Source organism: Channa argus, chromosome 5 (assembly GCF_033026475.1).
Source record: "Channa argus isolate prfri chromosome 5, Channa argus male v1.0, whole genome shotgun sequence".
NCBI classification, from domain to species: Eukaryota; Metazoa; Chordata; class Actinopteri; order Anabantiformes; family Channidae; genus Channa; species Channa argus.
This window is the reverse complement of record NC_090201.1, coordinates 16009588-16036600: the sequence shown is the minus strand read 5'-3', so window position 1 is coordinate 16036600 and position 27013 is coordinate 16009588. Positions and strand designations below refer to the sequence as shown.

At 38.8% G+C, this 27013-nt stretch overlaps 3 protein-coding genes across 14 annotated transcripts in view; 1 reads left to right on the top strand and 2 right to left on the bottom strand.

Moving 5' to 3' along the window:
* Window positions 1-15119, top strand: part of LOC137128108 (receptor-type tyrosine-protein phosphatase gamma-like) — a 100889-nt gene extending 85770 nt beyond the window's left edge. For all 3 annotated transcript variants that reach the window (XM_067505820.1, XM_067505819.1, XM_067505821.1), the window contains 8 exons: window positions 8813-8959; window positions 9400-9493; window positions 10003-10079; window positions 10272-10400; window positions 10506-10652; window positions 10794-10936; window positions 11174-11309; window positions 12655-15119. In XM_067505820.1, coding sequence (XP_067361921.1) covers window positions 8813-8959; window positions 9400-9493; window positions 10003-10079; window positions 10272-10400; window positions 10506-10652; window positions 10794-10936; window positions 11174-11309; window positions 12655-12801 — 1020 coding nt within the window. In that variant the 3' untranslated portion in view covers window positions 12802-15119. The remainder of the gene's footprint in view (window positions 1-8812; window positions 8960-9399; window positions 9494-10002; window positions 10080-10271; window positions 10401-10505; window positions 10653-10793; window positions 10937-11173; window positions 11310-12654) is intronic.
* LOC137128107 (uncharacterized) lies at window positions 537-8694 on the bottom strand. Of its 2 annotated transcripts, XR_010914513.1 has the most exons (3): window positions 8323-8694; window positions 835-8072; window positions 537-584 (listed from the first exon to the last, which is right to left on the bottom strand). XR_010914513.1 is itself a non-coding variant. In XM_067505818.1 (2 exons), the coding sequence occupies exon 2, from the start codon at window positions 7432-7434 to the stop codon at window positions 1279-1281; it is 6156 nt and encodes a 2051-aa protein (XP_067361919.1). In that variant the 5' UTR covers window positions 7435-8072; window positions 8323-8694; the 3' UTR covers window positions 537-1278. The 2 variants fall into 2 exon arrangements, 1 of the variants encoding a protein (XP_067361919.1); XM_067505818.1 differs by having other exon boundaries at window positions 537-8072.
* Window positions 15120-16802: 1683 nt separating the features above from the next.
* The window catches only part of cadpsb (Ca2+-dependent activator protein for secretion b), a 62646-nt gene continuing 52435 nt past the window's right edge, over window positions 16803-27013 (bottom strand). For 6 of the 9 annotated variants that reach the window (XM_067505823.1, XM_067505822.1, XM_067505828.1 and 3 more), the window contains 10 exons: window positions 26866-27007; window positions 25922-26083; window positions 24513-24668; window positions 24235-24382; window positions 24063-24137; window positions 23875-23958; window positions 23580-23612; window positions 23267-23374; window positions 18147-18251; window positions 16803-18062 (listed from right to left, as the gene is read on the bottom strand). In XM_067505823.1, coding sequence (XP_067361924.1) covers window positions 17889-18062; window positions 18147-18251; window positions 23267-23374; window positions 23580-23612; window positions 23875-23958; window positions 24063-24137; window positions 24235-24382; window positions 24513-24668; window positions 25922-26083; window positions 26866-27007 — 1187 coding nt within the window. In that variant the 3' untranslated portion in view covers window positions 16803-17888. The remainder of the gene's footprint in view (window positions 18063-18146; window positions 18252-23266; window positions 23375-23579; window positions 23613-23874; window positions 23959-24062; window positions 24138-24234; window positions 24383-24512; window positions 24669-25921; window positions 26084-26865; window positions 27008-27013) is intronic. The other 3 variants (XM_067505830.1, XM_067505831.1, XM_067505832.1) reach the window with 1 other exon arrangement.

Genomic DNA, 27013 nt, shown 5'->3' with positions numbered 1-27013 from the left:
AGGTCATCTATGATTAAAGATGGGTTATGACAGCAACTCTGATTGATAGGCTAAGCTCAGGTAAAGGTCACACACAGGACAAACACTAAAAAGAGAGTGAATTAGGCCACACTGGTTGTCCTCTGACTAGATATAACAATTTTAACTAAATTTTCCACTGATGGAGAATTGAGATTATGTCTGTGTCCACTTTACATTATGTAGTTTAGGTGAATCCCTGCCTACAGTGTAGTTCTCCACACCTTTTTAGCATAATCTGGCTAATTATGGGCTCCGTTAAGGTTTTGCTTTGTCCATCTTGATATCCAAAATGTTGAAAATTAAGCATTTGAGTTTATGTAATATAGTACAAATAGTTGTGAAAATTATCAATTATAATTTCATCAGGCTCCTAAATTATAAAAGCAAATTATAGATGTGTTGTAGCATGTAACAATGTTTACTCTTCTCAGGTTTTGTGTAGTTTTATTCTGTAGCAATTTTCTATTTAAATCAGGTGTTGCTCCCATCCAGTTAATCACGGACACAAGGCGATCTCTTTTCACTGGCATTTATTTCCAAAGATGTTCATTATGCCGTGAGAACTAAATAAAGTTCAAATATAAATAAAACACACATATAAATTACAATCTTTCTTTGACATAAACAGAAAATAAAATACAACACAAATAGCTTAATAAACTTATTTCAAACTGTACAATATCACTTTATAAGGATTATTCTTAAATAAATATAGGTAAATAACAGTTGTTACGTTCCTTTACATGTCGTATCGCTAATTAAACCAAGTTGGTAACAGTCGGTACAATATAAACAATGACAAGATTCACGTACCTCATTGGCCGCATTAACATACGGGGAGAATATAACTTCAGCTTAACAAGTCTTGCTCTGTCTTAGACCTTGGAAACATTTTACAGCAACGTAACTTAAAACATTATCTTCAGCTGAACACGACAACTCGGCATCACACGTGTAACATAATGATGTCGCACTCAATAATAACCTGTCTTTACCTGGACTGGCGAACATTGGTTCCGCTTGGGAAACACTATACAAATGACTTAAGAACGAAAACAAATATTCTTAATCATATAAATTTCTCCTTTTCCGTACAAATTATATGTAATCGTACCTAAAACAATTATATAAACTTAAACATTATACCTGCTTCTAACAGCAGTTACACTCCCACCAATCACTGGTGATTTCTGTACTAATGTGCAAATATAAAATTCCATAACACAACTAAAAATAACATAACCCAATAAAGCTATATTACTCAGCTTCCATCAAAATCACAGTCTTATGAATAGGCCTCTCCAAATAAACTGGCTTGGTAAGTCGTTTTCCTTGCTCATCTAGTTCCTTGTCACTTAACAGCAACTGTAGCTTTCTCACACATCCATCTTTACTAGGATATACTGCTGTGACCTTAGCCAACTTCCACTCATTTCGAGATGCATTGTCGTCTTGCACAATCACTATGTCATTGATCTTTGCATTTCTATGGATTTTGTTCCATTTTTGTCTCTGTTGCTGGTTTAACAGATATTCTTTCTTCCATCTAGACCAAAATTCATTGGCCAAGTATTGTACCTTACGCCATCTTTTGAGAAGGTAAAGATCTTCTCTTACAAATTCTCCGGGTGGTGGCAAAACAATAGAAGATTTCATTGTCAGAAGGAGATTAGGTGTAAGAGGTTGTGGTCCTGCTGGATCGTTGAGTAAGTGTGCCGTTAAAGGTCTGCTGTTTATGATCGCCATAACCTCATATAGATAAGTTCGCAATGATGAACTATCCAGTTTGCGGGACGACTGATCTAGTATGGACATTAGCACATTTCTTATTGTCCTAATTTGCCTTTCCCAAGCTCCACCCATATGACTTGCAGCTGGAGTGTTCATGACAAATTCACAGCCTAGTTGTTTTAGGTATTCTTGGTCCATCTCCTTCACAGCTTCCAAGAACTGACGCCTTGCACCAACAAAGTTAGTACCCTGATCAGATCGAAGTTGTCGAACGTTTCCTCGTAGTGCAATGAAAGCACGAAGAGCATTAATAAAGACATCAGCCGTCATATCTTCAAGCAGCTCGATGTGTACTGCACGAGAACACAAACAAGTAAATAATAGACCATATCGCTTCAACTCCTTTCTTCCCTCCTTGACATAAAATGGCCCAAAACAGTCCATACCACAATAAGTAAAGGGAGGCGTTGTCTCCATCCGTTCAAGTGGCAAGTCTGCCATTTTTTGTGTTTCTGTAGGTCTTCTAAACCTTCTACACTTAACACACTTGTGAATGCAAGATGACACAGCATGACTGCCACCAAGGATCCAAATACCACTTGATCTTAGTTCGTTAAGTGTTATACCACGACCTTGGTGTTGCACTCGCTGATGATAATGCTCAATCAGCAACCTTGATATGTGACTAGTCTTTGGTAAAATCACTGGATGCTTGATGTGTGGGTGTAAATCAGCATACTCAAGACGACCTCCCACTCTGAGAATGCCGTTATCATCCAAGAAAGGATTCAGTCTGTAAAGCTTGCTACTCTTATCCTTTGATTTCATCTCACCCTTACTCTGCAAGTTTCTTAATTCCTCAGAGAAAAATGTACCTTGGACAATGCCTATGATGGAAAGTTCTGCATCCTTTCTCTCTTGTAAACTTGTGGCTTCATTGGTTTTTGATGTCAAGCCCTTAATCTGTTTGACACGTCTTATGAGTCTAGCAATAGCCTTGACTAGTTTGGTCCAGTTGGAGAACTTTAGAAACCTTTTATTCAGTGAATCTTCAATGGTCAAGGTCTTGTGTACATAAGTTTTACGAGCTTCTGGGTCTTCAACTGAAATATCTCCCACCTTGACATCTCTGCTGGGAAGTTCATCCAGCAGAAGAAAGGCTGGACCCGTAAACCAGTTGGATGTAGTGAGTTCTTTCGCTGTAAGACCTCTTGATGCATGATCCGCCGGATTGTCTTCAGAGGTTACATATCTCCATTGACTTGGATCTGTGCTCTGTTTGATACGCTGAATGCAATTTGCCACAAACACATGAAATCGTTTAGCATCATTGTTGACATATCCCAGGACAACCTTTGAGTCTGTCCAAAAGAACTCTTGGGCCTCTATCTCCAGCTCCTTTCTAAGCAGATCACTTGTACGGACTGCCACAACTGCTGCAGACAGCTCAAGTCTGGGTATTGTGGTAATCTTCAAGGGTGAAACCCTAGCCTTGCCCATAACTAAACAACAGTGGATTTGTCCTGAAGTGCTAATTGCTCTCAAATAAGTGCATTCACCATACCCTGTACTGCTTGCGTCTGAGAAATGATGTAATTCATACCTCTGAACTTCCTTAAAACTTTCTGGAATGTAACATCGACTTATTTTGACATCAGATAGGTTCTGCAGATCAAAAAGCCAGGATTCCCATCGTGGCTGAAGATCCTCAGAAAGTGGTTCATCCCATCCAATCTTGTCTTGACACATTTGTTGAAGTATTTGCTTTCCAACTAGAATGAAAGGTGCTACAAAGCCAAGTGGGTCAAAAATAGAGGCCACGGTCGATAAGACTCCCCTCCTAGAGAGTGGGCGTTCACTCACGATTACCCTGAATTGGAACTGATCTGAGGCAACACACCAGCTGACCCCTAGAGCTCTTTCAATCTGTGACTCTCCCAACATCAAATCTTGGTTCCGTACTGTTTCTGCACAATCTTCCTTGGGAATTGCTGCAAGCACCTCAAGGTGGTTAGAGATGAACTTGTGAATTCGTAACTTTCCAGTGTTACAAAGCTTCCTTGCTTCGTTCACTAACTGAATAGCTTCCTCATGTGTTGAAACACTTATTAGACCATCGTCGACATAGAAGTTCCTCTTAATGAAGCGGATGGATGCTTCACTGAAACTACCCTGTCCTTGAGCAGCGATGTACCTCAACCCATAATTTGCACATCCAGGTGAAGAGGCTGCCCCAAACAGGTGCACTCTCATACGATAGACTGATGGTTGAGATTGAAAGTCTCCATTATCCCACCAAAGAAATCTCAAGTAATCTTGATCCTCTGGTCTTACATGAAATTGGTGGAACATGCATTCAATATCACACATTATTGCTACAGGACCCACACGGAACCGACAAAGCACACCCACTAAGGTATTTGTCAGTTCTGGCCCAGTCAGCAGATGGTCATTCAATGACACTCCTTCAAACTTCGCTGAGCAGTCAAATACAACCCGTATCTTTCCCGGTTTCTGTGGGTGATATACCCCATGGTGAGGGATGTACCATGCAGGAGTATTATTGACTTCATCTTCTGGAACCTTCTCTGCTTCTTTGCGAGTTATTATTCCATTCATGAAGGTCGAGTAGTCCTTATGATATTGTTTGTCCCTTTCAAATCTTTTCCGCAAACATCTGAGACGATGATGGGCACACTTCTGATTATCTGGCATACTTGGCCTATTACCTTTGAATGGCAACGGCATTTCACAGCGACTATCTGCATTAATTTTTGTCCCTTTCTTCATTATTGATAGGAAATGCAGATCTTCTTGTGAAAGGTGAATTTCCTCTTCAGCTCTTTCAACGAAGTCGGATTCAAGTGCCCTTATCACTTGTGGTGGAGTGACTACTTCTTTGACTTGTGTGCGAAACATATATCTCACTTCATTTGTAAGATTATTAGGTGATTGCAACTGAGGTATCACTTGTTTCACAACCATCGTGTGGCTGCCTCCAATTGTATCGCCATAATCAATACAAGGGTTGACATGACCAATTATGCTCCAACCAAGGTCTGTTCTTTGAGCAAATGGTTCGTTGTCCTTACCTGCCACAACTTCTCTGGGTAGAAGTGCTTGTGAACAGTCATATCCTATAAGCAAGCCAACATCACAGTCTATTAAGGGTGCAATCTCTTCTGCAAGATGCTCCAAGTGAGGCCAAGCTCTTGCTGTCTTTTGTGTTGGAATGTGACTTACATTAACAGGAATAAACTCTCTTGAATAAGTTGTTGGAAGAGGAATTTTCTTTGATGAATAAAACCCTCTAACTTGTAATCCATTCAATCGTTGACTTGGAATCACTGTATTTCTAGATGACAAAGTGGAGATTTTTAATTGTACAGGCTCTCTTTGTGTGTTGAGTGTTTCTGCCCTTTCTTTTAAGATGAATGTGGTGTCACTTTGGTTGTCCAGCAAGGCATAAACAAGAAGTTCATTCTCAGGGTCACTCGTGGTAGACAGCCACACTGGAACAACTGTGGATGTGTGAGTATTGCTCTCATCTTGGAACAATCTATTAGATATTGCTTCATTTGACATTTCGTCTTTCTGTAGAGATTGCATTACTTCTCCTGATCTTTCCTTTTCCTTCACGTTTTTCCTGTTGTCTGTTAGTTTCACCATTTGCTGTTCTTTCTTTCCATCCGTTGTGGTTCTGTCTTCATGTAGACATGTTGGGTGCTTCCTTTTACAAGTATCACAGATGCTTCTTCTCTCACAGACCTTTGAATGGTGTCCCGGTTTCAAACATCCAAAACACATTCTTTTCATTTTTACAAACTTGACTCGTTCTGTAATTGGCTTATCCTTGAATTTCCAACAAGTATGAATACTATGTGATGGCTTCTCACAAAATACACACCCTTTCGCTTCCAGAGTTTCCTCTGTGCTGTTTACCAGTACACGTGAACCCACAGTTCGAGGTTTTGCCATCCGTGGCTTCTCACCATCACCGGACTTCAGGGCGTGAAGGGACGTAACTGGATTACAAGCTATTTTAGCTTCTAATGTGAGAAAGTCAACGAACTGTTTGAAACTTGGGAATGTTTGGCTGATTTCTTCAATTTCTACAGCCTTTCTATTCCATCTGGCCACTAACCAATCTGGAAGCTTGTTTAGAATTCTTTGGTTTTCACCACAGTCATTAAGGATTTCAAGACCTTTGATTTGTGACATTGCCGTACAACAGCCACGAAGAAAATCCACGAACTCTCTTAATTCAAAACAATCCTTGTGTCCTATCTTTGGCCATAAAGCAAGTTTATCCCTAAAGGCCTTTGCGATCACAAAGGAGCTTCCATACCTTTCTTCTAGGATATTCCATGCAGCATGATAAGCTTGGTCTGTACCTAACAGAAAATAACTTTCAATAGCTTTCCTTGCAGGACCCCCTACATACTTGCGAAGGTAATAGACTTTCTCATTTACAGGAATGTTTTTCTTGTCTATCAACAATAGAAAGGACATCTTCCAGTCTGTGTATCTTAATGGATCTCCACTGAAAACAGAAGGTTCGGGTAATGGTAGGCGACTTACATTAATAGATTCCACTATTGCTTCGGCTAATGCTGCTGTGGTTTCTTCTTTAGGAACATCGGCAGTAGACTCTCTCTTTATGGCAGGTTGAGGGATTGTAACAGGTTGAGTATGAGTGATGTGTTTTGGCATTGCAGAGTTGTGTGCTGGAGGTTCACTTGGGCTTAGAGCGGATTTGATCTCTGCAAAGTTATAATCATGGAGCAAACTTGTTATCTCTTCATCCGAGCTCGCTTCCTTCTCATAAACTTGCAAACGTGCCCTTGCCGCATTCATCCTCTTAACAGTCTCTAAGCGTTCTATCTGCCTGCGCTTCTCTTCTAAGGTCCTTTTTCTTGCAGCATCTTCTGTTTCAAGAATTTCAAGTGCTTGTTTCTCACACTCTATTTCTTCTAAGATTTTTAGAGTGGCTTGAGTGGCAGCTAACTCTGCTGCTGCCTCTTGTTTATTTGCTGAAGACAGGCTTGAATGTGTGGAACTTATACTTAACTTATTTATGGACCTCGAACCTTTAGAAGTTGCCCTGGACCTCTGGGAAACAACAGATGAAAATACAGAGCCAGTATCAGTCCAGTGAATTTGTTCCTTATGAGAACCCTCTCTCATTTCAAGACAGTTCCATGCATAGTCTAAGAGTCGCTTTGAAACTGCATCACAGGTGTCTGCTCTGCGCCGTGTCTCTCCATCAGGGACACTTTGTTGTCGCAAGTCATCATAAGCTTGTTTGACTTCTGTCAGAGCACAGTGAATCTTAGTCCTGAGGTCTAGTACAACGTCGGTGGAAGAAGATCCACCAAGCTCCCCTTTAGCTTGTTTGGCTAGAGCTTTCCATCTGTCATAAGTAATGGCAAAGCGATGTTGAAGCCTCCTAATTTTGCTGACATGCAGTTCTTGCCCCCGTGCAGTAAAGGTTCTGGTTCTTTGGCTTCTTCGTAATTCCTGTATAACAACAGCATCAGTTTCCCTTATAACATCATCATTGTCTGATGGATTTGGGCTTATATGCTCCTTATTGGAATCTTTAGACTGCTGTTGTGTCCTTTGGGCATAGCTTTCTTTATCTGAGCCCTTTTTGTTAGCTTCTTCTTCATGTTCGGCCATTGTATTATTGTCTGAGTTTATCTTAATATTTCCTAGTTTAATTATTGTTTATCTTAACAATGTACATTGTAGAAATAACTGAAGGGAACTAAACTATTCTGTTCAACCAACAATACCTTAATATAATCTACTCAGTACCAAACAACATACTATGATACATATGAATTAGTTTCAACTTACAAACTGAACCACTCATTTAAACACTTAAGAACAGTAAACAGTCTATAATATATGCTATTTACTCTTTCACGTTGCAACTTTCTTGATGATTGAGATTAAATGTGCTCATCAGCATTTTAAACTTAGAACATGTACATAACACTTTCTTTACAGTACTTATTGAGTCCTTTAACCATTTAATAACACTTAACTTGTTTTAAATGTTTCTTCTTATTGGCTTGACTCTCTTCTGTTCCACCCTTTTTAGGTTATTGGTGTATGTACTGTCTTATCTGCTTGATGCTAGTGTGCGTTGAATCTTGCTTGCAGCTTCTTCTGCAGCAGGCGTTTATCGTCTCTTCACCTCATGTCGAGCAGACTGAGTTCTCACTGTTGCTCCCATCCAAGTTAATCACGGACACAAGGCGATCTCTTTTCACTGGCATTTATTTCCAAAGATGTTCATTATGCCGTGAGAACTAAATAAAGTTCAAATATAAATAAAACACACATATAAATTACAATCTTTCTTTGACATAAACAGAAAATAAAATACAACACAAATAGCTTAATAAACTTATTTCAAACTGTACAATATCACTTTATAAGGATTATTCTTAAATAAATATAGGTAAATAACAGTTGTTACGTTCCTTTACATGTCGTATCGCTAATTAAACCAAGTTGGTAACAGTCGGTACAATATAAACAATGACAAGATTCACGTACCTCATTGGCCGCATTAACATACGGGGAGAATATAACTTCAGCTTAACAAGTCTTGCTCTGTCTTAGACCTTGGAAACATTTTACAGCAACGTAACTTAAAACATTATCTTCAGCTGAACACGACAACTCGGCATCACACGTGTAACATAATGATGTCGCACTCAATAATAACCTGTCTTTACCTGGACTGGCGAACATTGGTTCCGCTTGGGAAACACTATACAAATGACTTAAGAACGAAAACAAATATTCTTAATCATATAAATTTCTCCTTTTCCGTACAAATTATATGTAATCGTACCTAAAACAATTATATAAACTTAAACATTATACCTGCTTCTAACAGCAGTTACATCAGGCACTTTATAAAAATTATGTTATGTAAGTTTGGATTTTACGGATTGTTTCACAGATTCATATGTTCTTTGTTTATTGATGATTACTATTTCATGATCTCTTTTATTTCTATATTTGTTTGTGAACATCCCAGGAGCAGTATGTTTTCATCCATGATGCTTTGATGGAGGCCATCCTGAGCAGAGAGACAGAGGTGCCTGCCTGGCAGCTGCACAGTTATGTCAACAGCATCTTCACGCCCAATTCGACAGGGCGCACACGGCTGGAGAAGCAGTTCAGGGTGAGTTAACCTTGGGGGAATCTGACTGGTCCAGGTAGATGGGTTGTTGCCATCTGCAGTGGCAACACCGGCTGTAATCATGGCGGTGTTTGAGTTAGAATACCTTGTTAGCAACGTGCACGGTGGCTTTCCAGTTCCAGAGGGGAATAGATTGAGAGCGTCTCTGATGTTGGCTATAATAAAGTCATGTCTGTCACTCCTACTGCTTTATGCAAAGCTCGATGAATGTTTCATCAGACTCCTGCACTTTCAGCGTCAGTAGAGACAAATTAATTACTCCTGCAAAATGTCACTTCCTCCTGAGCTTCACATGCTCATTATTAAGGTGAAAGCCTCGCTGTTAATCTGGGCTTGTAAACAACACTATATCTTATTTTTCATGTTTTATTTTAATTTACAGTGACCCTCAGGACTAAAATCTTATCCTTCTCTCTCGCCAGCTGCTGACGCAGTGCAACACACGCTTTGTGGAGTGCTTCAGCGCCCACAAAGATTGCAACAAGGAGAAAAACCGCAATTCCTCAGTGGTTCCATGTGCGTATCTTATCTGCTTTACCACAGCACACTTGTAACTGAGCAAGGCTTTGCCAAACATGTAAAGCTGCCACAGTCTGCATTCAGTTGGTTGGTTAGAGCGGGTTTACTTGAAACACAAGAGGCGCAACAGTCTTTTAAGGCGTTTTAGCACTATTCATTTTTAAAAAAAATATAAATTGAAACTTTTTTTTTTTTCAAAATCTGCTCTGTGCTTTCCTGCTTTTTATGAATTGAAAGACCATTTGAATCATTACAACCTTCTATCCTACATTTTCCAAATGTTCGGTCTGTAAATTATTAAACAAGATTCAAAATTAGAATTTCCATAATCCTATATGTTAATCTTTCTACACTTTCCCAGCACCCTTACAGGGGAAAAGGAGGTACTTGTTGCTATAGCAACAGCAAGGCCTGGTAATGAATGTGTGTATTATCAGCCAGTGTGATATTATAGAAGCTCGGCTTTTGAATTAAAGTGAGTTTTCCATCTCTCTCCCTCTTTACAGCGGAGCGAGCAAGGGTTGGACTCACCACTCTGCCTGGAATGAAGGGAACAGATTACATCAATGCATCCTACATAATGGTACAGTTCGATAGTTTGCTCTGGCCTCTTTATCCCTCCTCACTCTAATTTTGAAGAATTTTATTGATGGGTTTGGTAGCTCTTTGACACTTTCTTGGAAAATGATAGAATGTCTGTCAGCTTTCACAGTTCTCCATCAGTATGAGTGGTCAGTGTATTAGAAAGGCTAACAGCTTACCTCTGTCACCTCAGGGATACTACAGGAGTAATGAGTTCATCATTACGCAGCATCCTTTGCCCCACACCACCACAGACTTCTGGAGGATGATTTGGGACCATAATGCTCAAATTATAGTCATGTTGCCTGACAACCAGGGGCTGGTAAATAACAATGAACTATTGTTGAAATTTAATTCATTTTTTTTAATATTGTTTAATTCTGCAACGTTTAACGAACACACACATTCGCTCCCACGTATTCTGCAGGCTGAGGATGAATTTGTTTACTGGCCGAGCCGGGAAGAGGCCATGAACTGCATTGCCTTTACCGTCACACTCATCAGTAAGGACAGACTGTGCCTCTCCAATGAGGAGCAGATCATCATCCATGACTTCATCTTAGAGGCCACACAGGTATCTACTTCTCTGGCTCGTTAAATGTAGCAGAAAGTACAGGACTGCTTGGCCTTACTTGATGTTGGGTTGTTATGATCTCAAATATGGTAAGCATCTCAATATTTGAAATGTGTTCATACACGTGTGCTGTGTTTACAGGACGACTATGTTCTGGAGGTTAGACATTTCCAGTGCCCTAAATGGCCGAACCCCGACGCTCCTCTAAGCAGCACCTTCGAGCTCATCAGTGTCATCAAGGAGGAGGCCATGACTCGAGATGGCCCCACCATTGTGCACGATGAGTAAGTTTGAATTTACCTCGTTGTTGTCACCATTAAGTCTTTTGTTGTATTTCTTGCAGTCTCTCAGTAAACTGGCAACTCTAACAGTTTCCTGCACATCTTGCACCACCTCAGAACACCAGAAAAGGTGTTCAGCACTTAATGAAAGTTTTTTTTTTTTTTAATGTGTTTTTTTAATGTGTAATCATTAATAAACAGAATGGCAATTTCAGAGACATTTGTAATATTTGCTCTTAGGTATGGAGCAGTGTCAGCAGGGATGCTTTGTGCCCTCTCCACACTGTCCCAGCAGCTGGAGAATGAGGGCATTGTTGACATCTATCAGGTGGCTAAGATGATCAATCTCATGAGGCCGGGAGTCTTCACTGATATAGTAAGTTTGTGGGAAAATTCAGGAGTGATTTGGGATCTGGATTTTAACAGTTAGCAATGTTTAAAGCGCATCTTGACCAATTAAGAAATTGCTCCCCATGGCTTTAGTTTAGGGTGTAAATATACAATAGGGCTTTTAAACTTCTCTCTGACTTTCCTATTTTAAAATATCTCTCATCTACTACTACAACAAAATGCCTCCAGACATCACTTGAAGGCATCTTCAGTACAGATTATGTCATTTCGTTGCTCACACCATGGACGTTGTGATCGTGGTCAACCTGCTTTTCCAGGGCTCCCCAGATGACATTATCTGAACTCCTAATTTTGTAAAACTCCTCCAAGAGGATGTTGGCTGGAGGCAGTTTTCAGCCAGAAGAAGAGGAATATTTTAAAATAGGAAAGTCAGAGAGAAGTTTAAAGCTTTATTGTATTTATTTACACCCTTAACTATAAAGCCACGGGGAGAAAGTTGAAAATGGGTGAAGTTGCCCTTTAAGACCTAATGATCAAATAATTGTAATGTGCTCTACAGAGCTTTACAGCCCCTTTCAGCTTGTTGTTTTGGTTTTCTGATCCACCACTTACTGAACTTATTGGTTCAGTCTCATCGATCTGAAAGCCGCCGTAGGTTACATCTGTGTAGCAATTAGCTGGTAAATTAGGAGCAGTTAACAGCTGCGCATTCAGACTAAACCAGAGCTAAAATGAGAGGGGATATTGACCTCAAAATCATTAGGTAGCCAGAAACACAACTGCATTTAAATGTAAATGCCAGTCCCTGCCTGCTGGGTGTATAAATGGACAAGATCATCCTTTTAGTAAAGTGATCATTTTTCACTGCTGTGTTTGCAGCTTGTTCTGCTGCCACCAAGTGGCCTAAAAGCTAAATTATTAAAGCCTTAAACATCAAGCAAAAGATTAAAGCTGCAATCATTTATTTTGGATGATTCCTTATTAATGTTGGCATTCACTTTACATTATTCTTCTAGCAGTCTGACAAAGTCCAAAGCCTCCACTTAGCTCCACAGATCTGTGTCTGACAAGTAGCAGCAGTTTCAGATAGCAGTTCCTGGAAACAGTTACAGCTATACAGGGGATATACTATATAAGCTATATACCATATAAGCGAGAAGAAAAGATTGAAAAGCTTCCCCCCCCCCCCCCCCCTCCCCTCTCTCTCTCTCTCTCTCCCCCTCTCTCTCTCTGACTTTCGCATTTTGGTTTTGTGTTACAAGGCATCATCATCGAGAGTTAATTACAAAATATTGATTAATAGAATTATTACTTAATTACGTTTCATATGTGACCTTAGGTGTTAACGTGTTGTGGGTTTGTTTACACAGGAGGAGTACCAGTACCTTTACAAAGCCATGCTCAGCCTGGTCAGTAACAGAGAGTGTGGCCTGAGCCCCCTCCACATGGACACTAATGGGGTGGTGGTGATTGCGGATGAGTCGGACCCTGCAGAGAGCATGGAGTCGCTTGTCTGAGGACCTTCTTACAGGCACTTAATTTGTAAAAATCCATGAACTTTTTGAGGCCTTTTTTGCCAGACTATTGATTAAATGAATAACCTTATTACTTTTTATACAGATACAAATTTTTTGATATTTATGTTTTTGTTCTTTATTTTTTGTCTTAAATGTTATCCTGCTGAGCGTTTGCACCTGTTTAAGTTGACGTGAGGAAAAAGCAGCTCTGTCCAGTTTGCACTACACTATCAGTGTTACTGCCTAAATCCAGCGAGTTAAATCCTGGCTACACGACAAAACTGGGATCTTTGGACCACAGTGAGACCAAACGAGGCGTGAAGACCTGGAGGAGTTACGGCGATCCACTTCCAATAATTTCTCAAAACTAAATATCACACCGCAGCATAGCCCAACATACATCATGTTTCTCACCTTGATCAAATATTTTTGAGGCTCCACTCCACATGCGTGAGGCTTTTATGACTTGTTAAGAGACTCTCACCTGCCTAATATTCTTATATTGTCCAAATATCTCACTGCTGTCTTGTAAAATGTACTTATGGCTTATTTTGTTAAAATGTGTTGCAACATCTAATGTGAACATTTATTGCTTTTTACAGGGATTTATATTGTTATATTGTTTTGTAAAATATATCTATATTAATTATATCCTTAATAGATAGCCATTTTTAAATACTTTTACGTACTTGTCCACTGGCCTTGGTATAGATGTAGATTCATATTTTGGAGATCCTGTAGGTTGTCATGAATGGCCTACAAAAGCTTCTATGTTTTGTTTTGAGTATTTTTCTTTCTTTTTTCCAGCTTTTTTTAATCTGTTATTACACATGTCATGGGTATCTGTATTGACAAAGTGCAGTGCCTACAAAAAGTTGTCACCTTAAACAAAGTTCTTGTTGTTTTATTTTGTGTCACTACATCACAGTGGATGTAATGAGGATTTACTTTTGACACTGCATAAAAGGAAAAACTACGGCATATTACAAACTCAAATAAAAGTGCAGCCCCAGTTATTACATAGAAGCGTCGTTCACCAGCATTCTTAGCTTTAAGAGTCTGTCAAGCTGCTTGAGGACCGTGAGGAAACAACACCTTCCAAAACTGTATAGCAGCACTTTCTTTAGGGTTTTGTATCTTTCTGCGTTAATTTTACATTTTAACTTCACCTGCTACTGCACAAAGGCCTCATCATTAAGCTAACAAACTATCTAAAACTAATTAGCAAAAAGCAAATGTTTTTTAGAAGATAAGACAAGAATCCCTAGACAAGGTAGAACGAGTTAGAGTCCTGTTTATACCAAACTAGTCTTTCTGCTACTGCACTTGGTGTGTGGGGTTATTTGCCAAGCATGTCTAGAATTAATATAAACATTTAAAAATGGATATCAAAATTTAAATAAAAAGAAAAGTTTTTATAGACCAAAAATTTAATTTCTTTGAGAAACTGAGACTAACAAAGCTCAGACTAAGCTAAATAATTTCAAGTGGAGGAATAAATACAGATTAAACCAAAAATAGTTGATACATCTGACTATGAACACCATGTTTTTTTGCAGCTTCTGCCACATTTCAATGGAGGTACTGCTAATTAAACACCTGATCAAAGGGGAATATTTGTCTTCAAAACATAGTTCGCACCTGGATTTATCAATTAGGTAAATATCAGTTGGATCCTGGAATATTTAAACTAAAACCACTTGTCACAGTTTTGCATCTCTTGGCATTCAACTTGTTATACAATAATTAACTTCACCAAGAAGGATTTCGATCGTATACGTACGCAAGCATTTTAAAAACAATCTGTATATTTATAGCTGTAGAAATCTGTAGAAACCTTTTTTTTTAATCATTGTAAAAAAAAAAAATAAAATCCTTATTTTTTTCCACTGTGATTTAAAATTATTTACTTAATCAAACATGAAAAGTCCGAATGGGGTGACTTCATTTTATAGGCAATGTAATTTCTTTTGTGTGGGGGGTGATGCTTTATTCGTAACCAAAGATATGGTTCCAGTTTGCAAGTAAGTGGTTTTGTCCCGAGATCTATGTAATCAACTACAGTTAAAAATTTAAATTGTTGAATCTTGCAGTACAGATTTCCAGTGTCAAATGTGTGAATTTAACCAGAGTTAAGCCTGTTTCTGTTCCAGCCTCAGGAACTAACCTTACAGCAGATAATCTGAATACATGATGCTTTTCTCACATCAGATAATAAGATTCAAAACTTACACAGTAAAATGCATTTTATTTGGCTTAAGAATTCTGTCTCTGCACTCATTTGTGGCTTTTAATTATAAGCCCTTTTCAACCCTGAACGTCCTTCTCTCTTGATTGATTACTGTGTATCTTCCTAGTTTTAACTCCACCATGAAAACAACTTATTTTGTTAATAACACACTTCTCTGCCAAGGGGGAGATTGTAAAATCCAGAGACACTCTCCAATATTTGGAGAACCGTCCAGATTCTTGATTAATTAGTTCTGCAGCAAAACTGTTTTCTCATTTAGTTTTTTCATTTCTATGAACATCATATGGTCGTATAAAACATCAGTGCTGCCGCAGCACCAATTCACTGCAACAACGAATAACTTTGACCACAGTGTAACCTTTGTAATTGTAGAATCAAAAATTTCATACAAAGTGACAAAGTTGTGTGTGTGTGTAGTGGCCCTGGTCCAGATTGTAACAGAAGCGCTGCTTCAAAATCCCCAGCATCCACTATCATATTTGTTTCTCTGATGGTCAGTGTTGGTATTTAGATTTTCCTGCATTTGCTCAATGGTCCAGGGATCCAGTGCATTTCAGCTTGACTGGTAATTAAGTCTATTTTGTAATTTAAATGATAAACTGGTTTTATCCATCCTCTCACATTTATATGATAGTATCATGGCTACATTTTCCTGTGATACTGTCATATATACTATCATAGTATAATAGTGTTATTTAATAGGTAAATTGTATCAACATACATTGAATAAAGTCTGTGTTCTGATGCAGCATCTTTGTATTACGTGAAACTACTGGTGATCAAATCCTGTCACATTCACAGCAAACAGCTGTGGGTATTCAGGTCCTTGACTGAAGAAAATGTAGCAATGTAGCATATTTTCCACATGTGGAAACTTTCCTTACCAAATTAAATAAATAAGTTCTTTGTAGTAGTATCAGCAGCCAAATGCAGTAAATGTATTAGCATTAGCAGGGCTCATATTGTATTAATTGTACAGATGCATTAGCATAAGCAGCACGCTAATGGTGCCTGACATGGAGTAGCTCATTGTAAATTCTTCAGTGAAAGTAAGTGTCAGTTTTATATTATGACCTCAGGTTGTAGAAAACATGACATCTATACTATACCTAGTTACTAATGAGTCAAATGTACAATATTTTTCTGTGGAATCTAGTGAAGTACAAGTATACGGTACCATGGAGTGGAATATTCAAGTACAAGGAGTAAAATGTAGTACAAGGATAAGATACAAGTTTAGCTTGTATATGTTCACGTTTTCTGTTTGTTTAAAGTTTTCCAACTGCCAACGTGTCATTGGATTACCATGGCATTAAGGAGGATTTTAAAATATTACGATTTTCTACTATATTCTGGGGATTTAATGAGCGTACTTTTTTGATATCTGAGCATTAAGCAGAGCAGATTCAAAACTGAAAAAATGTATATGTTTAATGTTTGCAAAGTAATTTTCTAATCTTTGGAGAGACTAATTTGTAACAATGAAGAGAATTAAGTATTTTTTCATATATTGCGAAATGTTGAATTGCATTTAAATTGCATTTTAAAACCATAATTTCCACATTCAGTTTTTTTGTTTTAACTTTTCAAATTCTAGTTTTTGGTTTTGAGAAATCTGAGCCTCATTTTACATAATTCACCAAGGAGTGTGTTAAGTCAGCTCTAAAGCTAGAATGCTTTCAAAGGCTGTATAGCTCCGTGTGTCATTAACCATGTCTCAGGTGGACATGCTAGTAAACTTGACAGAGGGTGCACATGTACAATAGTTTTATTTAGAGGCCACAGCTCTTGCATATTACAACTGTTGGCTTTCATAAGGCAAAAGCAAAAATAATTCCACCAGCTAATTCACACAGAAAACAGAAAGCAGTTGGAGAGGGTGGGAACCCACAGGCATGCAGCGATGGCTCAGAATGCAATGTACAGCATTTTATATTTATATATATATATTTATATAATATATACAAAACAACAGTGAGACCCAAACAAATGCCAGACATTCTACACAATTACAGAACAAAGACAGACCAACTTTATTTTAATAAAAAAAATTATTTTTGCTTTTTTCTCTGTAAAAGTGCAACTCAATTAAAATAGAACCTGTTTCAAGGCCTTTTGAATGTTGAAATAAAAATAGAATCTCCCAAGTTATCAAAATGGAGCTATGAGAATATTGCATCTCTAGAATACCCACTCATTGAAGTTCAAGGTTCCCGTTGAACCATGTCTAATTAGTAGTTGAGATGAAATCACATAGCATTGACACAAAAAGGCAGGTTTAGACTTACTGCTGATGTCAATAACAGTGAGTAGACGACAGTATCTGTAACAGCCGTAAACAAATACAGAGTTTTATTTTCAGTTGGAAGCAGTTGGCATTCACTTAAAACAGACAAGACAAAGGAAAGGGTCCACACACTCATCATCACGACAATGTACCATTAATGAATGTAGAATACGACAAAGAAGCGCCATATAGGTTTGCATTGGACAGGGACACACCTATTTATCTCACTCAACATTGTCAAACAAATGTTTCTCCATATTGCTTAGTAACACAGAAATGAATTTTAGAAATGAATGAATCAAAGATAGGTGCTATCTTTATCATGACACAGCTAAACTGCCAATCATGGTTATTTTTTAACATTTTTATTTTAATTTTTCCTCAGTATACTATTTTTATAGTTAATACTTCCTTCATAGGCATTTCGAGCTGACAAAGAGGTCCTAGAGTGGCTATCTGAGTTGGTACATGCATCAGTAACCAGGCTAAAGTCAAAATTGGGAAAGGGGGGGTGTTCAGAGGAGGGGCTGGAGTGTCAGTGCACAGGCTTCAGTCCTCTTCATCCTCCTCATCGCTGTCCTTCATGGAGATGCCCTGCATGCCTCCTTCCCTAACTGAAGCAGTGGCCTCCTCCACGGTCAGCCTGGTGCGCACTGTCTCGTACATCTTGCTGTTCAGGGTGGAGTCTAGGACGCCCTGCAGGCGAAAGTCCCGGTACTTTTTCTAAAGTGGGGCAGAAAGATCACAATAGGTGGACACAGTAACTCGTGGATACTTTACCAACGTGCCCGGTGTTTGAGGGCTTACCTTTGTAATCCTAATGAGGATCTTGAGCTGATAGACGTGGAGCTGCTGATCCATTCGCTCAGTGAGCCAGGTCCCCAACAAGTTCATGGTGGCTGTGTACCATTGCTGAAACACATAAACACAACACTCTCCAGCAAAACACACACTCACACACATACTCAAGACATCATAACATAAAACTAACCTTTTAAGACATACATAAAGAGCCACAGCTAAACACTTACGGTATATGACAACATTAACATTCAAACACCCCCATAAGTATATATTTAAGCATCACTTCAATAAAACCTGATGGATGGTTTTACACATGAGGCTACGTTTCATTCCATCTGTGTGTACAACATACTGCATACACCAGTTAGCGAGGATCAAAGTTGGGGCTCTATCCCACTTCATAAGACAGATGTGTTTGCATTTGATGTGTCAGAATTGGAGATGGATGCAAGTTGAGAGGCTGCGGTAATGCAAAGTTATGCTCAAAACAAATCTTAGCTGTGAGCTTTAGGATGATGTTTATCATGCATTTTAGATTAGAGAAAATACTGAAAAGATGACCTTCAGTCTTCATCTTTTAAAAAACCTTGAAACTCCAATTTGAAGATTTCTTTACATCATTAAATATAAATAACTAAGCCACAAATGTACCTGGTGTTTATACACTTCACTTGTTGTAAGGATCAAAATGACAGTGTTGCAAAGCATCTACATACATTTACTCAAGTGCTGTAATTATATAGAAGATTTGTTAATGTACTTTAACTTAGGTATTTTAATATTTTTAAACAACTGCTTTGTAATTCAGTCCTGTGCACTTCAGAGAGACATCTTTAACTTCGCTCACCAGACTTAACCTTTTCTCATTGAAATCTTACATAAAATACGCGAAAACTGTTGCTAATTATTCATTACTTAAAATGTACAGATTTAACATGAACGGGTCTAATAGGTACTTGTGCCATAAAGCCTTATCTGATCTGATAAATCACAACTAAAATGTAAGTCCTCAAGCTGTTGCATTTGGGCCTTACTTCATTTTACAATCAGTAAATGCACACTGGGTTGACGTCCACAGACACAAACTGCATTTTATAACATTCTGAAGAAGGATTTTAGATAAATATGCTCAGAAAACTACAGATACTACAGTTACCAGAAGAAAGTAATAAAAATAAGGGGACGTCATAAGCATTGACAGATTTATCCGTCTTGAACTGTAATTAGGCTTTAAAATACAAAAATAAATGTCCCCCGTCATTTTGTATAGAAGCTGCATGGCCCATTAATTACTGAAAGCAACTACTTTGCCTTTATTTATAATTAATTCAAGTAGAAATGCTGAGCTGCATTTAAAAGACGCTACACTGAAGATAGAAAGCCACTATGGGGAATTGAAAATTATAATTTTGACACAAGTTCATTAGCAAATGAAAAATAGAATGAGAGTGAGTAAATGGTTAGCAGGCAGGGAGCAGCGGTGCTATTTTCTTGTACCTTTTCTCTGTTTTGCTTTGCCTTAGGTGGTAGATGCCAGACTCCCATAATTTTAAAGTTACAAGAGAACAGCACCCAAGTCTAGAGGAAACAGTTGTCGTACCTCAAATATCAAGGAAAGAAGTCAACTTTAACCATGTTAGTAGGCAGGAATGCAAAGAGGTTTATAAGGCCCGAATCAGAAGTGTGGGGATTTAATTTGTTCGGGTTGTAGATTTAGTTTTTGTTTATTTACATCACGATTGGGGTGAATGGTTAAAAGGCTTTTAGAAGTTAAGGCCGGATATGCGGATGCCTGTCCACTTCATAGTCGAGTTGAGCGTGCAGTGCATGCAGACCTCGCAGGTGGGTGGGTGGCAGAATACGTGCTAAGGAAGGCTGCTCTATGTGCAAATGAGGCAGATCTCTGAGGAGGAGGGTCATGCTAGAAGATGTACACAGGAAGATTATTTGACTCTAAAATCATGCCAACCAACATAATGTGATAAAACAACGCAACGCAACACTAGAGATAAGTGCCACTTTTTGAATAGAGGAGGCAGCAGGAATGGTGTTAATCAGAAAAGAGGAGGTAAAAGGTTTGAAAAAAATTAGTGAAAGAAAGAGAGATAGAGCCTATGCAACATCTATGAGCGATTTCCACATGCAGATGGATGGATGGATGAAAATGAATTAAAGTCAAATAAAAATAAACTGACGCTTTTGAACTGAAATAAAGTTAAAAATGCTAAAACTGAAACATTCACAGCTCAGAAATCTTTAAATTAACAAGACAAAGCTGAGAGGTTATCTGGTGCACTTTGGGGCCACAAAGAGGACACGGGGGGGGGGGGGGGGGGGGAGAATTCCACATCAGAAAAACTAACGACACAGAAGGAGATGGAGGAACCAGTGTGGACCTCAAAGACAAAAGCAGACCCACTTCACAACAGAATCACTCCTCACTCCAAAACAACAAGGAAAACAAAATCATATTTATCAGGCACAAGACTCCCGTTTCTAAAGTTAACATAAAAATAGGAAACCGAAGGGCAACTTCAGTGTATTTATCAGACATAAAAACTTCACGTCACTGCCTCACATAACTGAGAATCTGTCAAACACACAAAGCCGTCACATACCTTTGCAGACACAGGTCTGTACAATAGTTACTTAATGACATGAAGCACACACACACATTACAGCAGTGGCGGCTGGTCAATAGGGGGCGCCGGGGCACCACCCTGTCTCAATTATTTAGAGAAGCAAGGAGACTTAAGCATGTTAAAATGAATTTCTATTTAATTATTCAATAATTGCAAACACCTATCAGCAGCAGGCTGGTGATGAAGGACGAGCTCCGCCATCTTCTGTTCTTGGTTATTTCAAAGTTCCAGGGCTACAAGATTTTGAAGTAAATTTTTAAGAAAGATGATTTTTACGATAAATGCAAACCAAAGCCATCAAGATAGATAACGATAACTTTATTGACTGGGAGTTGAACGTTAATGAAAATGATTTTTCAAATATTAGCCTACTTTTTAAAAGTCATCAAAGGCAAATATCTGAGAATAGATCAAATTACCTGAATTAACGGGATAATACAAAATGTAGGACTGTTAGCTTTATCTGGTCTTAAGTAAAACGCTGTTGTCTTTCAGGATGCACTGAACTTCAAGATGGGGAACACAGATGTCTTGCCTTTTTGTTTCACACTGCTTAGATTTTTTTGTTTTATGTAGTTATAACGGGGCACAGAAAATATTAGAAGATTTTAAATTGATTTAGCAAAAAATTTGTATTAAAATCTCTGCTGGCCATTCTATTTTGCATCCTCTTTTCTTAAAATATTTACATTTTCCAGTGTTTTTTCTATATGTTAATTTCTGTTTGTTTTGTTTCTGTTTGTTTTGAATAGTTTGTGATTTCAGATTTTTGGTTACTTACTGCTTTAACAGTGATATTTCTTCTTCTTCTTCTTGTCTTTTTTTTTTTTTTGGTTAGCTTAGCAGTTTTGTTTCAGTCAGTTTGCCAACCCAAAACTGTGTCCCCTAAATGTTTTTAGCACCAGCCACCACTGCACCACAGCATTATGTGTTGTTCAGGTTACACATGGAGGACACATTGGTCAATGTATCCTTTTAGGATTATGTTTTAGTAAGACAGTGCTCTCTTCACCCTCTGACACACTGGTTCCCAACCTTTACGGTCGCTCCTCGTGATCCAGCATCACCCGCGTGTGAACTGTGAGCATTTTAACCAGAGAGGGATGTTTCATCTCACACGGCTTCATTTTAATGCCTTTTACAGTCCTGCAGGCTGCTGCACCACATATGTCTGAACACATTAAAGGGAGTAGGGAGTTTATTACCATATATTATAATTTAGTAAAACGTAACAGAAACAAGACAAATAAAATTAAAAAAAATGTGTGTGGCATTGTGTTCCTCTGTATGGAGGAATTATGGATGTAAATATTCAGGTTTTCTTAATTCCTTTTCTTTATGTCACATGAGAGGGAAGTAAATATTGGCAGTGATCAAAACAGGAAGTTCAAATGGGTAGTTGTTTCTAAACAAATAATAATTTGTTCAAGAATGTAACTTTGATCAATAATGCTGGTTTCATAATTTGGTGAATTATGAAAGATGCAGACAAATATTGATTGATACACATGGTCATTTACATTACTTCTTTAATTAATCTTTTGTGGTTATTACTTAGAAGTTTCTCTTTCTGTAATATAATCAAAATACAGAAAACACCCTGCTACAATATTTCCATTTTGGCTGATTCAGTTAAATTGTAGTTTAATAAGTAAGTGATACAAAGCAGAGATTTTAGTATGAAACTTAGTGCTGACCTTAACCTCACACTGGTGCAACAGGCTGCTGTAGACATAGATCACACCAAAAAAGAAACAAAATTTTATAAAGCAGATTATGTAACAGAAATGTTGTTTGCATGGAAAAATGTCACAACCTCTCAGATTTTTCTCCTTATCTGGGTTTTCACCCCCAGGTTGGGAACCACTGCTCTAACTGACCGAGGGTGTTTGACATGTCAGCCTCTGAGTTTGACGTCATTATGTCACCCAGGCCCATCAAGCAGAGCATCCTAGACCCTGCATTTTCAGTTGACATAGAAAAACTGCATGGGTTCCTCCATGTGGACTGGGCCAGCAGGGTTGAGTGTCATTTGTCAAGAAAGTTGACATGATTTATGAGGAAAGTATCCAAAGGCGCAGGTTAACGTGGTTGACTAAAAATATAAGTCAGTATGCAGGCTTATTTTCACTGTGGATACTTGTTATCTTTCTAGAGAGCACTGCTTTAGATAATCCTTGGGGATGCTTTGATGGACTCTTTGTAAATAAAAGTTTACGTATTTTTTAATACACAAAGGCCCAAAAGCACTGTGGCAATGCACACCAGAATGCAGAGGGCAGCAGCTAAGGTTCAGAGAGAAGAGAGACAGAGAAAAAGAGAAAAGACAAGAAGGGCTATAGAATCAGAAAAGCCTTTTCTGCCAAAATGAAACACTTTGCCTGGTCTCAAAATGGGACTTATCCCTCTCTGCCCTGTTGTTTTGCCACATTTTGGAAGGCCCCTCCCCTGCTTGTGAGGAGGAGAAGGCATCTTACTTACATCAAATAACCTTTCTATATACACCTCCTCATTGACCTTATCACGAAGAATATCCTGAGAGTGGCGCACAAAGGTCACATAGCTATCAGCCACATCCATTCCAGGTTTCTGTAAAACAGAAACAAACAGAGTCAGCAAACAGGAGAGAAATAGAAGATTGAAATTAGATACAGCTATGAATGTTTCACAAATCATCGTCACCAAAAAGGCAGAAAAGAAGCACAGAAAGGTGGATTAAAATTCACTTCATTCTCTTCAACTGAATGAGCAAATGAGCAAACAGCATGGTACAGTAGGACGCTATTAAACTTACAGGTACATCCACATATTTTGAGGCAGCTTTCACCTGAAACCAGAACATAAGTGTCAAACAAAGGCAGAGAGTTTATATACAGAAAAAAATACTGATTTCATTAGGGCTGGAAATCTTTTTAATATGCTTGATACTAGTGTCAATTTGATACAGCAGTACCAGTGAAATAAATACTGAAGAAATAGAAGAACGAAAAAAATTGACAAAATTAGGAAAGAAACTGTGTACTTAGAAAAGCACTGAGCTCTGAGAGGCATTCTTACATATTACTAAATTATTCTAAAGTCCATCTCACCGTGAATGAGAGGAATGAGGAGAAGAGAGTGCCTTCATCATATCTGGAAATCTTGGCCAACACGCCCTCCAGAATGCAAACAAACTGAGAAACAAAGTATACAATCGTAAATAACTGAACAGTTTCCCATTTCTTCAGATCCACTGACAAATTAATAAAGTACTATTACAGATGATGTACTGTTGTACCTTTGCAACAAGCAGCTGGATCATATCCCTGACACTTTCCTCAATCAGATCGTCTATTTGTGAGTGGAACTGTTTCTGATTTATAAAAAAGAGAGGGTGGGGGCATTTTCAACAAAAGGTGTCATGTAATGTCATTTTAACATGTGGACACTGTCCCAGGTGAAGTTCTTACCTCTTGGCCTATCTCCATTGCACATAATTTAGCTGACTGGTCCTTAGCATCCACCATCACATTGAACATAGTGCATAATGTTGGAGAAATGCGGAAATCTGTGGACTTGCTGCTCTTTGCCAGCTTGGACTCAAATGCCATCCTGGTGCTGCAATATGAGTGAAACATTTATATGCACTGTAATATAAAATAAGCAGTAAACCGTTTATTCTCAACATTTGGTGCCTCTAGGCACTTCTGTTGATCAGTCTGTCTTCTTTTTATGCACAGTAACACACCGCTTGACGCAGTTCTCGATCATGTTGCTCGACATAAGCTTGATGCGACTCTCGAGGTGTTTGGCAAACTCCTCCTCGGGCCAGTGCAGGTCCCTGATAAAAGTCTGGAGGGCGTCCAGCTTCCAAAAGAGGTCCTCTGACGTCCCAGAGCCATTACTGCCAACGACCCGAACACACACACACATGCACACACACAGGTCAGAAGAGCAAGGTCATTAGGCAGAGGGGGAGTCAAAGGGTGGGAGGGAGTTGTGGGAGTGTTGTGGGAGATGCAGAGAAGGATGCAGTTCCTCTACACCTAAACAGCGTTCAATTTTACTCTGACCATATACTGACTGGTTCTTGAGTTTCAATTCCTGTTTGTTTGGGTGTTTCTGGACAGTCAGTGTATGGGTGACAGGAGCGGGCAGGCTTTACTGTCATAAATCAATAACCATGCTGCAGAGTATGATTATTGACTGGGATGTGAAGTGGCCACATGCAGGTTAGGTCACTGCGGATACAGCAGCTAATCACACTGTGTCAAGACAAAAAAGAGAAGGGAATGGAGCAGTGAGGGAGGGCACGTAAAAATGACGTTTATGGTCTGTTTCTACAAGAGCTTAAATGGACTCTAGGCCCTCTCTCAACATCCATGTCCCCAGGCTGGTGGGGCCCCTGAAAGAATTATTGTACAGACCATGCAGACCTTTTTGGTCATCCTGAGTAAAGCTGATCGGGAAGATGCCACAGGAAACATGTGGAGTAAAGACGAGAAGGTGATAAAACGCTGAGGTCTAAACACCAGCCTCCAAGCCTCTGCACATTCTCATCCCCAATCCAACCCACCTTCTACTGTCCCAATCAGACTACTAGCAGGTGGTCAAGGTCAGAGATAAACCTACGGCCACGTACAATCTACAGTACGCTAAAAATCACTACAGTGAATGTCTGCGGACAACAATTCTGGGGAGATACATCTTTTGTAGAATTAAGGTCTTGACTTTCAAATGTTGTCAAATCAGGACATATTGTTTATCTTTCTTCACAGCAAATCACCAAATGTGCATTTATTTTTTACGTTTTGGCCTGTATCTCCACACCTCAGCTCAACAGCATGCATGTTGAGACAAATGAGAGTGTTTCAGACTCTCATTTAAGAATACAGAACCCCGACTACTCTAACACCTCTTCGAGAGGCCTTGGCATGAACATGAACGGTATGTGCTCATGAGACAAACTATACTAGAAGTTATTGTGTTACTTTTTGTTTTGTTTTTAAATCAACTTCAAAGCTACAAATAACACGTTGCTGTACATTTCTTTAAGCTTTGTCTCATTTTAAAATAATGTTTATCTCAGGGCATCTTCATACCAAGGCAGTCTCTGCTTGCATAAATATTTCTAAAGTAAACTAGTTGAATACACACTCAGAGTCATATATAGCAGCCATCCATGACGGAGTAGAAAAGCTAGGCATTTGTGGAAGGTTAACTGATAGTCCTGCTACTGGCACTGGCAGATTTGGTACTTTGGGAATTTGGAGGTTCACATTTGGTAGATTCACATTGGGCAGATTACTTGTTAAACTCCTGCAGAGAAGACAGACAAAAAGAAAAAAAAGTATCCATAACAGTGGTGTGGGAGCTGCAAAAAAAGCAATGTAAGACTCATCATAAAAATAACATAAAATCTGAAATTAGGTAAAGACAGGAATGTAGAGAAGCACATAGAACAAGGCCGACAGTAACTGTCAGACGCACATTGTACAGAAAAACCTACAGTGTAAATGACACTGGACCCAGGATGCACACATATACTGTATCAAATGCAGTAAAGTAAGAAGAAACATGATACTGAAAACAAAAACGAGAAAAAAATTGATTTTAGTTTCTTTTACCTCAATAAATCTTATATATGTATGCATGTATATAATCTTAAGCAATAAAAATGTGAAAGCAGAAGTGTGGAAGCCACAACACATAAAACGTAACAGCAACATAACAGACTGGAAGCCCAGAGTTTCTGGCAACATGTCAAAGCACACATTATGAAGGTTAGTTCACAAAACAAAACAACTGAAATATTAGGTGTTGCCCTGACCCCAATGTGTCAGACAGCAATTGCTAAGACACACACATTAGTCAAAGACTATTTTCAGAATAAATAACCTATTTCTTTCACTGAAAAAAATAGGTTATTCAGCCCACTCTTGGCTCATTCTTTAAAGGTGAACCTACAGGAAGCTTGGGTGAACATTACAGCTGCTCTCCCAGATTTCTCAGCCTACACACAGTCAGTCTTTCATCTGAATAGAAAAGCCTTGCATCTTCAACCATCCTACAGCCTAGCTATAAAAATGGAGGATCCTTACTTTACAGGCTCCCAGGACTCTCGCTCAAAGCCCTTGTGAATTGACTGTGCGATGGAGGACTCCATCAGATCCACATATCTAACCACCAGAGGAGCATACAGATCCTGAAGGTGTTTGTGGAACTTTCCATTGCACAGATGATCTGGGC